Source organism: Crocodylus porosus, unplaced genomic scaffold (assembly GCF_001723895.1).
Source record: "Crocodylus porosus isolate Cpor-Errol unplaced genomic scaffold, CroPor_comp1, whole genome shotgun sequence".
In the NCBI taxonomy this organism is placed as follows: Eukaryota; Metazoa; Chordata; order Crocodylia; family Crocodylidae; genus Crocodylus; species Crocodylus porosus.
Genome location: NW_017728906.1, coordinates 167980742 through 167996535, shown reverse-complemented (window position 1 = coordinate 167996535; position 15794 = coordinate 167980742). Strand labels below are relative to the sequence as shown.

At 40.6% G+C, this 15794-nt stretch overlaps 1 protein-coding gene across 1 annotated transcript in view; it reads left to right on the top strand.

Moving 5' to 3' along the window:
* NUP58 (nucleoporin 58) overlaps positions 1 to 15794 on the top strand; it is a 58156-nt gene that overhangs the window by 3331 nt on the left and 39031 nt on the right. The window contains exons 3-6 of the mRNA XM_019530164.1: positions 1858 to 1893; positions 9435 to 9587; positions 10503 to 10637; positions 11966 to 12076. Coding sequence (XP_019385709.1) covers positions 1858 to 1893; positions 9435 to 9587; positions 10503 to 10637; positions 11966 to 12076 — 435 coding nt within the window. The remainder of the gene's footprint in view (positions 1 to 1857; positions 1894 to 9434; positions 9588 to 10502; positions 10638 to 11965; positions 12077 to 15794) is intronic.

Below are 15794 nucleotides of genomic sequence, written 5' to 3'. Positions count from 1 at the left end.
TTTACAGCAGGGAAAATAAATTCAAGACAAACCTCCAATATTTAGATTCTATATCTAGAGAATTATGACAAATTTGTACATTTTCCTTATGTGATTACCTGGGGGGGTGGGGAGGGGTTATATTCAAAGTAGTCTTATATTTGAGGAAACAAAGTAAGTGTATTTGTTTTGTGGAACTTTTGTCTGATTCCATGTATACATTCAGTTTATACAAACTGAAATTTTGTATTTTTTTGAAACACCTTTTTATTTATTTTTTTAAAGAAAGTTTTTACTCGTTTTCCAGAGCTTTCCTAAAATATGGATTTATTTATGTAGTTTCTTGTGTCTTACCTTTTGGATGTAGGAAGAGGCTACTCAATCTTGTGCAGTTTATATAGCCGGCAGCTGGGGATTAAGGTTACGCTACATTTTGACTTTAACAATATTCTTAACATCATTAAGGAATAAACAAAATGTTTTAAAGGGTATCTTAGTGTCATTTGCAGTATTTTTGAAGTCCTGCTAATTTAGCTTTTAATTTTAGTTTAACCTTTTCATTTAGATCTTGTAGTGCCAGAATGCTGATAAATTTTTTAAAACTTGAAGCATTTAAAATGTTTTAAAGTCAGCTTTTGCAATATACAATAGGAAATCTTAGTGACTTATACATTAGCTACACTGGTTTGGATGCTCTTTTCCACATGCTTACCTTACTTTAAAAAGCTTCCACTTACAAGGTGGTTTCACAATACCTTACATTTAAGAGGGTGGGGATTATCTGTCCCTGGATATTTGTTGTTTATTCCCCTTTGCCTCTCTTGAGCGATTCACTAGTTATTGTGTTCTTGAATAATTAAACTTTCTTGAATGCTGACATGGTATGGTTCTGTAATGACTACTCAGTAAAATTACATTTTTCTGGATGAGAAACTATAATTTGAGCTCTTGGATTCTTGAGTTGACTTTGAATGTTTTTATTTTCTCCATTGCACTGTAAAAGGCAGTGACTTTGGCCCCAGCCAGGTAGCAGAAGTGGTGGCAGCTCCCTTGCTGCTGCATGGTCTTCCCAGTGTTCGTTCCAGGCTGCACACTATGCTGTCTGTCCTACATTTCCTACCCCCCTGCAACATCCTGTTGTCTTCCCTGAACTCCCTCCCCTCCTGTCCCCGTCCCCCCCCAGCCCTCCTCACCTGGATCTGACCTAACCCTAGCAAGCTAGCAGTGGGGTTGCAGCCCCAGCCCAGTAGGAAACTACTGCGCCTCTAGCTGCAGCCCAGGGTTTTGAGCTGGAGCTACAACCGTTGCCTGCCCCAGATCAGTACTTGAATCCAAAATGAGAATTTTTGTTTCTCATATTGAATGGGGGATCTCTCATCTTAGATTGGAGCAAATATGGTAGTAACTGTTGGTTTTGTGTGACACACTGTTCTCTTTTAAATGTTACTGTATTTAAAATATGTACTGTTAAGTTTAGTATAGTTTTTACTAAGTATCACATGTTAGCATCTTTGAAGAATTACACACGCTAAAATTTCTGAACAATACGAGTTACCTGAATGGTGTTTTGGCCAGTTCTATCCGAAGGGTCCAGATAACTGAAAATGTATTTCAATTACAGCCTCTTAACAATATTTTTAACATATAAGAGTTATGAATATTGTTTAGAAGGCAGTTGTTCTTTACTAGGTGAGTTTAAGCTACTGGTATTGATCGTTGTGTGTTAAAAAGACTGCTTTGGGGTTTAGCTCATGGCTTTATGGCCAGTAAAATACTAAGGCAGTAATTTAATTCTCTATGTATAAAACTTATCAAAATATGGTTAAAATTGTTTTTCTTTTGTTCTGTTCTAATTTGTGCTTGTTTGCTTTTTGGCAGGAACAGCAACAACTATTGCTACAGGATTGACACTGGGTAAGAAACTAATTTATAAGCTAATTGTATTGTTTGGTGACAAATGGCAAATGGCAGGTGTTGCATTTAAGGCACATAGCAGGTGTTGCATTTAAAGCACAGTTGTGTTCATCATGCTGTAAATGGCAACATGCTACACATTCAGCCAAATTATAGCATTGTAAAATAACAAACCAGCCACAAAGATGTTCCACATATAATGTAGACAATCTCTATGGTTGATTTAAATTGAATATGTGGAATGTCACAAACCCTGAGCTTCCCTGGGCCTAAGCCAACAGTCAGCTGACTGTCAGCATTGTCCCACAACAGCTCTGAGTTTCAGTTGTGAGTTGGCATGGGGCAGCCCTGAGGTCTGAGGCATGGGCAGCCCTACCTGCTCACTGGGATCAATAAGGGACAGCCCTGGGTTCTGAACCAAGACCTGATACTGCTCCATGCCTGATCCCACTTCGTGTTGGCATCCCACATGAAGTATCCCTGGGTTTAGGATGTAGTCACCCCCTGCCTGATACCTGGGATTAGGGTTGAAGCAGCCCTAGAGCATGGGATACAACTGGTTCCTGTACCATCCCTGTAATGGGCCTAGAGACAGCCCCTGGTCTTCACCAAGGACCCAGGTCTACCCCACAGCCCAGGGGTCAGCAACCCCTGGCATGTGTGCTGAGCATGGCATGCAAGGCCATTTTGCTCGGCACACCCACCAGCTTGGGCTCGAAGCAGCTGCTGCCAGCCACGGAGCCCAGGCTGCTCCCAGCAGGCAGCTGGGAGGCTGCGAGCCCTGCTGCAAGCAGACTGGGCTCCGTAGGCTGGCTGCAGCCAGAAGGCCACAGACAGCTGCTCCGGGCTCCAGCATGTTGGTGCTCCGGCATCTTCCAAGGTAAACATTGTGGTTTTTTTCAGTACTCTGGCCAAAAAATGTTGCCTACCCCTGCGATAGCCGATACCCTATGCCCAATCCCATATTTGTAACCCGGTATTTTAAAACCGTGTGGGCAGCCCAGCTGGGTTGCATGCTTAATAATTAAAAGCCAAAACCGGGGGAAAGGGGGGCTCTCCCCAGTTTGAATCCCAGCATCCCAAGCCAGGCTGTGTGCCTGACATTTAAAAGCCCCCAGGGCTGGGAGCCTGAGACCACAGCCTCTCTCCCATCTTGGGGTCTTGATGCCCCAAGTTTTTAAACACCACGCATGCAGCCTATGTGGGTTGCATGGACAGCGTAGTTCCTAATTGCTGGGGTCCTAAGACTGCAAAGAGACTTTCTCCAGTTGTGGGTTCTGCTGCCACAGCCCCAACGTAGGCAGGCTGACTGGACTGCATGTGCAGTCTCTAGTTCCAGGGCTATCTCATGTCCCGCCTCGCATTGGGATTGGGCACAAGCTTAGTCCTAACTCTGGTTAGAGATCCTAGGGATGGGACAGGGAGCAGTTGTCTAGCAAGGACCAAGATGAAGCACCTGATTCCTGGCTAGGACCAGGGCAGAGCAAGCTGCTGGAGGCTCCCAATCCCAGCTGCCAACAGCTTTGCCCCTCCAAGTCCCTCTCCCAGCATATCCCTCAGTTCCTGCCATGGCTGCTCAAGCCACTGCCAGAGGAGCAGTGTGCAGGCAGTGCAGCTGAGGCTTCCCTCAGCCCCACCTGCAACATCCATTATGTCTGTGTGCAGTGTCCCTTGCCCCAGATTTCCTTACCCCTGTCCTGGATTTTTTTGTTTTTTACATCCCCTTTCTATAAATTTTGATAATTACCAATGGAAACATTTTTTCCATTGGTCTGTGAGTGAGTCATATTGCCATTTATTGATAAAAATCAAATCCTGCCAAACCTAAGTATAATATAAGGATTAAAAAGCTGTCTTCAGGGAAACACCTGTGTTTCTTTGCTAGGATTGCTCTTAGCGATGATCCTTTCCCTTACCAAGGTTGTTGTGCCTCTACTGATGCCTGAGATAGTAGCATCAGAGCTTGCCTTCTTCAGACTTGGCTGAAAATGCGTGTGTTAGGGACTCTGTTCCTGGAGAGGAGATGACCAAGAAAAGCCTGTTCTGGCAAAACCACAGCTGAGTTCAGGTGAAATAGGGTTAAACAAACCTATAAGAATAGAAATGGTAAGAGACCTGTTATGACCTTATTCTTCAACTAAGTATAGTGGAAGAAACCTGAAATGAGGCATAAATCAGGAACCCTCCCCCCCCCAGCGTGTGGACAGACTTCATGCCTCGTTCCTAACATGTATATTTTTAAATGGGATTTCTTCTGTTCTGGTAGTCATTGAACAATACCATTACCAATGTTGTCCTGTAGAAGTATGCAGTAGGTACCTAAAACGCAAAGTGAAGACTTCCTTATGCTCTGTAGTAAAGTAAATGTGTGTGTGTGTGTGTGCATGTGTATGTATGCAAGGGGATGATGGAGAGGCTGGAACCTGTACGCCTCTTCTGCTCCCTGATATATCAACAGCAGGGAAGGCAGGAAATTCTGGAATGTTTTCTCGGAGATACTAGAAAAAACAAAGTTTCAAAATGGAGCAATATTTCAGGAGATTTGTCTTTATTTATAGATTGTAAGAAAATACTTTTCCCATATGTACAACCTCAACAGATTGCAACCCTTTGCTTCTTATCAGTGTTTTTTCCCACTGTAGAAATTCAGTTGAGCCATTTTATAGTACTTTAGTTCAGGGTTAGGCAACTATTAGGGCCCATGGGCCCAAATTAGGGAGTTTTGGTGAGCTGTCACAGGCCAGGTCAGCACCCCCTTTCTCCTCCCCCCTGCCCCATCACCAAAACTCCCTAAATTGCCCCGTCCTGTCTACCTGGGCACGCATCCTACCCATGCAGGTCCCAGCTGGTCTCCATGGAGACCCCGGGATTGCAGAACAGTGACAGCGCAAGGACAGGCCCAGGGCAGAGCTATGATCCACTACCTGCACTTACCTACCTGCATAACCCGCACCTGGCACAGGGGCATGTAGGCAGCAGATCATGGTTGTGCTCTTTGCTCAGCCAGGAGGAGGCTACAGGCAAGCAGGGAATAGCGTCCAGGAGTGGTGCAGGTGGGCCCGGAGTTGGGATAGCAGGGCCCTGGCCCCACACTGTCACTGCCCTGTCATCGTGGTCCTGCTCTCCACCCGTCCTGCTCCCTACCTGTCCATGGCCCCATCCCAGCAGAGCACGGAACAGAGCCATGATCCGCTGTTCGCATATCAATGCGATGGGCACCAGTTCTGCAGGCAGGGGCTTGTGGGAAGTGGATCATAGCTCCACCCTGGGCCCCAGCCTTGTGATCCCAGGGTCTCTGTAGATCGGCTGAGACCTGTGGAGGCAAGTCCAGCCCCCAAGCTGCCCCAGCTCTGCTGCGTGCTGGTGGGTGGCAGAATCGGTCACATGTGCCACGGCCTCGGCTGCCCCCTGCGCCTGGGCAGGACCGAGGGAGTTCCTATAGGCTGGACAAAATCCCTCAGCAGGCTGCATCCAGCCCCTGGGCTGCATTTTGCCCACCCCGGCTTTAGTTCTATTAACAGTTCTTCAAAGAAGCTCATATTTATAGCTTTAAAATCAGCTAACCACATGACTTTGGTTTTTTTGGTCTTCAGCCCTGTGGCTGTTAAACATTGAGAGAGCATGCATTTACAGTAAAAAGAACTAGCTCGTTATGGTTTTTTGTTTTTTTTAAATCGGAGAGGATACAGTTTAACATAGATATACATTTTAGAGAAGGGCAAAACAGGTTAATGAAGATCATAGAGACTATGTAGTGTTACTATGAATCTAACAGTCCCTTCAAAGTTTTTTTCACAAGGCTTTTTGTGTAATCGGGGTTCATAAAAAATCAAATGTTTGTTTTTAAAAAAAAAGTGGATTTTTTGTTTAAAGCAGATTTTTTTTAAATTTAAATTGTTTTCCTTTTTAAAAACAGACCAGCTTAAAATGAAATTAATTTAACACACAATAGACTAAGGTACAGAGTTAAAGGCTAATTTTCTTCTGTATAAGAATGAGGAGGAAAATATCTAACTTCTGAGGTCAAGCTTTAAAAATATGGTATAACATTTAATGCATTAGGGGCTTGACCCTGCAAGAGAATTGAGGTGTATAGTACTGGGTACAAAGGATCAGCAGAATCATCACAGGTGTTGGAACCTGGCCTCTGACTCCAGCAGATGCCATGTGTACTCCTTAATCAGGATTATCCACTGAACCCACCTGGATGGTGTCAAACTCCTGTCTTACTCTCTGTACCTGAGCTCTGATTAGCTTGCTCTCAAATGATTAATTTCAGGGCTAGAGGTGAACCATTCAAACAGTACATGTTTGCTGAGGATGTTTTAAAGAGAGTCACACCACTAACCTGGTGAAAGTCACTAGCACGGCACCTGGAACCTGTTTGCTGGCAGTAGCCTCTTCTGCAGGTACAGAGAGAATATTTTCTTCATGTGGACTTGTTCATTCAAAGCTGAGAAATGGATCAGGAGTTGAAAAAGCAAGAAAATCTGTTCGTTCTCTTCCTGTCTGTGAATAGTAAGGGGGAGGAGGATGAGATATATGAGCTCTAGGAACTTGAGAGGAAGTAAACATTTTTAGAACAGCCTATTTAAAAAAAAAAAAAAAAAAAAGTCTCATTTTAAAGTGAATTGGGCAAGTAAGAACCTACGCTTAAATGACATTCATCTAGACATTTTAGAAAATCTTCCCCAAGGTGACCTGAAAAAAATGTTTTAACTTACTAACCACAGTTCATACTTCCCGTACTATAACAGTTGATACTAGTGTTTAATAAATTAGTTAATTGTAAATGTACACTATGTTCTGGATGCAGAAACTTGTTTATCAGAACATTAAAGTTTTGTTTAATAAATTTGAAGTTTTCTGTTTAAACTCGAGTCATCTTAATGCAGCTCGGTCCAAATATGAAAAAAAGTCAGTCATCCAATGAATAAAAACTACGCATTTCACCATTTTGTAGCATATTAAAATATGGGATTTCTAGTAATCCAAATATGTTAAGCTACATACATATTTTTATATGTGTATATATCTAGTTTGTGCACCTAGGAAATGTATGTACCGGATCTACTGTAAAACTGTGTGTAGTTGTAAATCACCATTGTAATTTTTATATCAACCAGTGAACATTCCTTTCATTAAAAAACCTAAAAAATATACAATGGGGAAAATTGATAAAAATGGCTTAAATTGGGCTTGATTTAAATCAGTCATTTAAATTGATCCACCTTGGTGTAAATACACTAAGGCTAAATTTCAGTCTTTGAGTTTGGCCTCATATCAACCTTTTGTACTTGCTTTAATGATGATAGTTATTGAGATCAGGATTTTTTGGGAATACCCAGAGAATGTTGGTTGTAGAATTGTAGAATGTCCACTTCCCACAAGCCCCTGCCGCTGCCTTCTCCTCCCGCACCTCTGCTGCCTCCTCCACCTCCTATATCATCTCCTAATTGAGTATGAAAATTTAAACATAAAGCCACTCTGTGAGGGATTGTGAAACCCACTCAAAAACAAAAAAAAAATTAAAGGCACTCCACATAGAATAAACTCAATTAGGACTGTGAGTCTTCCAGAAAATCTGAATGTGCCCAGTATTCCTGATATCCAAAGCACATGTTACAGCAATCAATTTATCACATACAGTTGCATAAACACACATGGGAAGAAATCAAGATATTTTTCTAGTGTGTGTGGTATTTGGGTATATAACTTGATCATTGTCCCATTTCTCAGCCAGTCTCTACATGATTTTATTGTCATTGTGCCAAGAATCATATATTGTGAACTAAAGGCAGATAATAGCTACTCTAGCCCTGGCTGAAGGGACTGCTTACTGACTTCCTCCTGCTACTGCTAATTTGTATAGAAGTAATACAGATGTAAGGAGACGAGTGCTATGATAAGGTACTACAGATGAATATCCACTATATGAACTTAGACACAACCATAAATGCTCCCACACAAAAGGGAGATATTTTGCATACTATTTCATCATGCTACTTATTAAAGCTGCTGACCCAGAGTTTAAAAAAGAACTGACTGAAGGAGTGTTGGATGGGGAATCCATTTCCACCTCCTGCATCATCACCTCTTCTACCATCTCCTCCCTCCTATTCCATCTCTCTCCTCCACCACCACCTCCTCCATCATCTCCCCCTCCCTGCCCCATCCTACTCTTCCCCCAACTCCTCTCCCACCTCATCTTCCAGTCCACCTTCTCCTCCATCATCTCTACCTTGTCCACCTTCTCCTCCTCCTCCTCCATCCCACCTCATCCTCCCCACCCTCTACCTCCTCCTCCATCATCATCTCCATCCCTCCCCCCGCAATAAGCTTATGAACATTATGTGCTCTTCAGTATAACTGAAACTGTGGAAAAATATTTCATTCAAATTTGGTTCAAATTGAATAACGTAAGACTTCTATTATGGCAGTTATAGGACACGTCTTCTATACCTAGTAAACTGCAAGTGTCTGGACTTGGGATTTCTAGTTATGAAGAGTAATTGTATTGTGTTGTTCATGTTGGGTGTTCTTTGTGATCTTGATCTTCGTTATTAAATTCACTCTTACAATCCATTGTGACCAATTTATGTCCACATAAAACTAAAGCATCTCAACAAAACTTAAAGCTTTCAGAAGGACAAACTAATTACGTATTTCATGACTAAGACATCCAAAAGAATGAGCTAGTCTTCCCTAGTCTGACAATTCTTAAAGAGGGGCAACATTTTTCTGGGCAGGCACATGTACATTTAAGAAATCTGCCATATCAAATTTTGGTCTCCTGTGTATTCTTTATTAAAATATTTCAGAGCAGGTAGGAGATTCATGCTTATTACTACACTAAGGTGGATTGTGTTGCAGGACCCACAGTAAATCTACTAGTGAATCTAATATCCTATGCTTATATTTCAATTTATATATTGCATTTCTCTCCCTGCCTGATTGCACTGATGCAATCCTGTTGTGGGATAGGGATAAAGGCAGGAAAACTTTGTAGTTGACTAAATTCCTTTCATTAAGTCGTAATGACCCCAAATCCAAACTGCCCTGATTTAAGGGAAGGATCACTAATCAAGAGAGGGGCAAATAACACAGTTCTTGTATTCAGCCATAGACAATCTATATTTAACATTTTACTAAAGTTAGGACACATCTGTCATGATAGAGGTCAGCTATCTCCCTCTTTAGTAAGAGAGGTATCCCTTGTCCAGTGATTGAAGAGAACAGGCAAATCTATAAATGAACTGAAGACCCATTGTCAGGTCCATGGACATTTTTTGAAGAGAGAAAATGTTGGTTTTAACTTGTGTAGAAGGGGTCAATAAGATGTGTATATGAAACAAACCAAAATGTGAGATGGTTATTCTTTCAAGGGCATTCTTGTGACTTTCCCATTAATATTTATAATGTGAAATACATTTTGAAGGTGAAAAAATTTGTTAGACCACAAAACAACTACTAAATGGGTTATTCTGAAAAAAAATCATATTGAAAATATTTTTTGAATAAAATGTCTGTCTTTCTTCTAGGAGCTCCTGCCACAACATCTGCCTCTACCACCGGTTTTAGTTTAGGATTCAACAAGCCTGCTGGTTCAGCCACACCATTTGCTCTGCCTATTACTTCTACCTCAGCAGGTGGCCTCTCACTTTCTTCTGCTCTGACATCAACTCCTGCAGCTGGTAAGGAAATTTTTGCATTTGTAACCGTGAACTTCACAAATGTTTTCGGAGAGCTGAGCATCATTAATGTTATGGTTAAGAGTCTTAACATAGATAAGCTGTTGGATGCTGCTATTATTTTAAGCACCATATTAAGGCTCAAAGTTTAAAAGATGAAGTGCTTTAAGTGGTAGTAATGGTTAATTTATGCTAGGGCTTCAAACTTTGATAGCAAGTTAGAGTTCTGTTGTTGTTAGGAAAATATTTTGCAAAACTTTTCCATGTAAGGGTCATTATAATATTCCAAACAGTTGTCTAGTATAGGTAGGAAAAATGTATGCCTCCATAAAGCTATCCCACAATTGACACACTGTTATAGGCACACTTCTGTTCCATTTGTGCAATGTACACAACAATATTTTCTGTTTGGTTTAATGAAAGCCAGCTCCAACAGCTTGCCACTCGCCACACAGGTATAAGCCAAAAGATGTGCACTGTATTTTCTAATGTTCTTGCTATAGTTAGCAAGGCACAGTGTTTCAGCTCCTTTATTCATTACTCATTCCAAAACTCCAAATCATCCCTTTTAGTAGAAGGTTTGAACCCCTAATGAGTAGTGCTTTGATGTCCACCATGAACTACTTGTCTTTGCACATACCTACAGAAAGATCAAAGTGTTATTGGCTACAGCAGCCTAGACCTAAATTCTGTTGCAGTTGTTCACCATGGTAGATGGTATTCTCAAAATTATGGCACAGTTTCAGAGGTTTGAAGTGTACAAACAGCATAATAGTCCCTGTTGTCAATTTTTATATTAAATTTAGGGTTGTTTTTTCCCCCTTTTTGAAGAATGGAAAGTTGATGTTTCTGAGCAGTTTTCTAGCTGTCTGTACGTCCTATAGTTTCTGTGTTATGCATACTTTCATTTCATTGCAGGTTCTAGTGGCTTTACATTAAATTTGGGTGGTACAACTGCCGCAACTACAACTGCACCTACAGGTCTGTCTCTAGGAGGAGCATTAGCTGGTTTGGGAGGTTCTCTGTTCCAGAATACAAGCACAGCAGCAACAGGTGAAGATAGTTTTATTAACCTATTTGCTTCCACTTTCCAGTACTGAAACATAGCATATGGGTAGGGCAAAACCTGACTTATTGCCCTATAAAAACTGTTGCAGTAGATTTAAGAGTACTACTGGCCTTGGCAGGTTATAAAATATCACAATGATATTATATCTGTGTTCTCTTCACCCTTAAACTGAATGAATTTTAGTAGCTCTTTATTAAAACCCAGAAGTACTTCTGTATAACTACTTGTCATGGTTGGCACAAGGAAGTCATTTGATCAGAAATGCAAAGGGAGGTGTTCTGTAAAGTAATATTCTTTGTGCTATGAAATAGCTTGAGACCTTTTGATTCAGATTAACTCCCTGTTTTTTCCTGTGACTTTTCTGACTGAATAATGCAAACCTTGGACCTCCTATATGGTAACTTTTTTCAGTTTCATCTGTTAGAGTGTAACTCCCTTCAGCCCATTGTTCATGGATATCACCAGGGAGAGAAATCTAAGGCACAGATAAATGTAACAATGCCAAATCTGTTACCAAATAAGCTGTTAAACTGCAACTTGGGTGTATGGGCTGCTCCCAAGTATAGCAAAGGTGTTGCAACTTTAACCCTGTTGTGTTTGGACTTATTTTTAGCTATTTAGCTAACTTGCATCACTACAAGATCATGCAGGTATCTTACAGTGTAACAGCTGATACACACTCGTTAGCAGCAGCTCTTCCTCCATTTTAAAACTGTTAAACATGTGCTTTTGTCAGTAACCATAGTGTGCGTGTTCCCTTCAAGCAGTTGTAGTAACACAAGAAGTTAAGTGTCTTGTAAATATTTTCCTGTTTTGTTGTTTTATATTCACCAAAGAAATCAGTGATCTTCAGTTTTGCACCTGTATATGAATATAGGGATACTATTTCTTTTTCTCCCTCCAGCTTCTAGCTACTGGGAGAAACCATGTAGAAAAGATGGTGAGAACTTTCTGGTAATACCTTCCTGTTCTCACTCCCCCATTAATTCCTATACTTTGTTACAAGAAGCTAAAGCAAGCACCTTTTACTGTGTGGACATAGTTTAAAATTAGTGTATTAACCATGAATGAAGCATTATGACGGAGCATGCATTGAAGATGCAACTGATTTAGGCGCATAAATGCTTTAGTTAGGTTTAAAATATTTTTAAAATATCATTTTCTTTTCTCCTTGTGCTATTTTGCTGGATAACTTGTAGTGAAACAAACCATGATGATCTACATAATTACTTATGCACAAAAATATTACAGCTTTAAAGATGTTTTAAGTGAAGTTGGGAATTACTAAAACAACTGTTTGGATTACTTCTAGGTCTTGGACAGAATGCTTTGAGTTTGAGTTTGGGGACAACAGCAGCTCCTTCAACTACTGTTAATGAAGGTCTTGGTGGCATAGATTTTAGTAGCTCTTCAGATAAAAAGAGTAAGTTGTGAATGCTGTCTTTCTGGAATTCAGAAAATGCATGTTAACATATTTCCCAAAAGAAATATCATTTTTAATTAATGCTTGCAAAAAAGGCATCAATTATTTTGGATAAGATCAGTTATTTTAAAAATAAATGTCTTTATCAGTTGTTTTAACAACTTAGTATTTTTTCAATTTCAATAAATAAACTGTTAATGTTAATTTCTCCACCTCTCACCATGGCAGATTCCAAACTAGAGGAAAACCTTGTTAATTCAGAATGGAGGGGACCAGGAAATAGCAACTTTGAAATAAGCAGTTTTGAAATAAATGTACCTGTGGTACATACAGACTCTGGTGCATAGGTATTAAATAGTATGTTAATAGAGAAGCCCAGTTGTATAATTACAGCTTTAGTTTAAAATAAAGAAAAAATATAGAATTGATGTACAGGCAGTCCTCAGACTTACGATATAATTCGTTCTTGAAAACCACATCTTAAGTTGAAACAGTGTAACTCAGAACCATTTTTCCTATAGGAACAATGTTATAAATGGGGCATTGGTTCCTGAACCAAGGCCTGATATCCTATTTTCACCAAAAATAACCCAGAATTTTGTACTCAATCAATTATAGATTAATAATATAGCTACATTAATGTATTTATATTGTAAATACCAATCATATTGATCTGAAAGGACTTCTTTGAGGTGACTTTGCTGGACTTTTTGAAGGGTTGTTGGCTGAAGTCTTTTCAGGAGTCTTGGCTGCAGGTTTTTCTGGAGTTTGCCTGTTTTCTTAAAGAAAGTGTCCAAGGAAGTTTGGACAGATATTCTCCAGGGAGATGGGCGACGCAGCGAATTTGTTCGCTGGTGTGGCATCGCATTGGATCAAGCATTGTACAGTTGAAACTAACATCAGAAAGTTGAAATGGTGTCAGTTTATAAACACCATAAGTGCTGTTCGTTGCAATTCGAATGTGTTAAGTCAAGGACTGCCTGTATTTTATCTTTTTGTAAAGTACTTCAGGTTTCACCACAGGTACTCCATAAACATACTTTTGAGGAACATTTTTGCACATGTTTATGCATAGTGCAAGCTAGGTGGCATGTTAGTCCAGAGCAGAAAGGTTCCTGATTTACAGTGTGGTTTGCAGGGCTGAGCCCCAGCAGAATCAACACCATGGCATTTCAAGCCATGGTGACTTCACAGCACAGCACAGCACAGCACAGCACTATGCAGTGCGTGTGTACTCCAGAAACACCACCCAACCCACAGAGGGATCTGTATGCTAATTACACCTGCCACTCATTCATGATTGGAACAGGGTGTTTTTGTCACACAAGTCCTGGCATCCTCCAAAAATTGATATGCAGACATGACACAGGGCTGCTTGGTCTGGCTCCACCCCACAGAGGACAGGGCCGCACCAGTTGCATTCAACAGGCCAAGCAAGGGACAACACAGCCTTTCATCTACATAGACGTTCGGTGATGTTAACAAGACATTTAAGGCTGGTGAAGAAAGAGGAAAATTTGCAAATGGGAAAGAAAGACACTGATCATCTGTGGCAGTGAAGAAGCCTAAATGTATTCCACGTAGTGGTTCACTATGACTTGAAAAAGAATTAGTGCTGAGGGGGACCGAATGCAGCGAGCATTGTCTTATTAAGAAGAGCTGTACTTAACATAGCCTTGTGATGGGTTCATGCAGGCATATTTGCACAGTACAGGCCTCAGCTGTCCTATGTGTATGCTCAGTACAGACTGCATTCAGTCACCGTTATAGCTGGTTCCCATGACTGAGCAAGTGCTGCTTCTGGCAGCAGTTTAATCGTAGGCAAAGTATTTAACAAGAGTTTCCTGGTCCAGGGGACCAGAAAATGGCTTTGAATTTCAAAGTAGTTGTATTTTGAATTATCCATACCATAACAAAACCTCCTTTTGGCTGAGGAGTGACAATAACTTTGAAGCATCCAGTACTTCAAATCATCCAATATTGACCTAAGAAGATTTTCCTTTAGTCCTTTTCATCTGTTTTCACTGTGGGTTTTCCTATGCAAGTATAGAGCCAGCACTTCTTTAGCTACAATCACTCAACAATGAAACACCTTTGCATGTGGTATTGGCTGCTGGAAGGAAACCTATGACCTCTGTTGTTTTTTTCTTTTTTTCGAACATGAGCTTCTGTTGCCTGAGCCAAAAGACACAGGCCGCTTACTTGCAAGGTTGTACCAGGTTTGCAAAGCTCAGCATATGCACCAGCCAGCTGGCAGAGTAGAAAAGAAGCCGTCTAGTAAATGGGGGTAAAAATATAAAGAAACAGTTTTTTGAAAATAATTATTTTCTATTTATTTTCTATTTTTATTGTAGTTAATTTTAAATATCATGGAAACAGTTCTAATTGTGTTGCTCTTTTTGTAGAAAAATGGCAAACTACACTTGCAGCAAAATTTAATTTAATATTCTCCTTCAAAGTTGTGTAGCTTCCTTAAAGATACAGTACTACGTCATCCTCTTAATGAAATTTTAAGTAAAGTTACTTGCAAAAGTGTTCTTTCATGGTCACAGTGCAATTTTACCAAAATATTTAAATAGTTTCTCAACACTTTTAATAATCCTTAATAAATATTTAATTTATTTCCAGTGCAGGTGCATCTACATACACAATTCATGCAAAGCATTAAACTCAGGTGCATATTGCACGAGCATTTATTGCTTCTGGGCATTACGTTTACACATGCAGCATGTTGCAGGATTGTAGCACGTTGAGCTGGGTAGAAACAGTCCTGGTTGGTACGGAGTCCGGGTAGGGAGAGGGTCAGCCAGCCAGCCTGGGGCTACTCCAATCCAGCTCAATGTGCTGTAGCCTGCAGGCATCCCCTGCACTAAAGCACCCTTATGCCCCAGCCAGCCCAGTCCCTGTCTACACATGTCTTCTAGCAAGGTACTTTACTCCACTGCAGGATAGTACTTGTATATAAAAATACTATCTTTGTATACACATACTATCCTGCGGCAGAATAAATTAGTTTACTCTGTCCTGACAATGTCACACAAGTAGATTCTGACGTTTTACTATGGATCTAATTAGCCAACTCCACAGTAAACATCTCATGTAGACATACCCAGTATCAGGGTAGCTAAACTACTTCTTCTCAGACTTCTAAAGAAGTAGCAATGCATTTCTGTCTGTTCACTGATACTATTTTATTACAGGCTCTTGATATTTTTAGAGCATAATTGAGGGTAGCGATTCCAGTGGCTAAAACTGTAGGGTATTATGTCAGAAACTACATGAAATCCACTCTTATGAGTCTTGTTTGAACTGTAGAGGTTTCAGACTGTTAAGGAGCCAGTGCTTTCATGTTGTTGGGATATACATTTTTCTTAAAAGAAAGGCTTTGCCAAAGGAGGTAATGGTACACTGGGAGCTTGGCAGAAGGTCTGTCTCCAGGGTACTTGCATAGCTCAGTTATTATAGATATGGAGCGTCTCAGGGTAGCTCTATCCTCATAACCGCCCTTAAAATAGAGAAGCATTAGCTTCATTTCACAGAGGTAATGATGTGCTAAAGGCCATCAAGAAAGGAACCCAGATGTGAAGACACTTAGAATCATTGTCCTGTCCCCAGAAGCAGAATTTATAGCCATGAGTTATGCACCACAGTGCATGGTGAAAGTTAAGTGCTCAGGACTGGAGTTTACAACTGTTAACCGGTTGAGATTTTTTAAAAT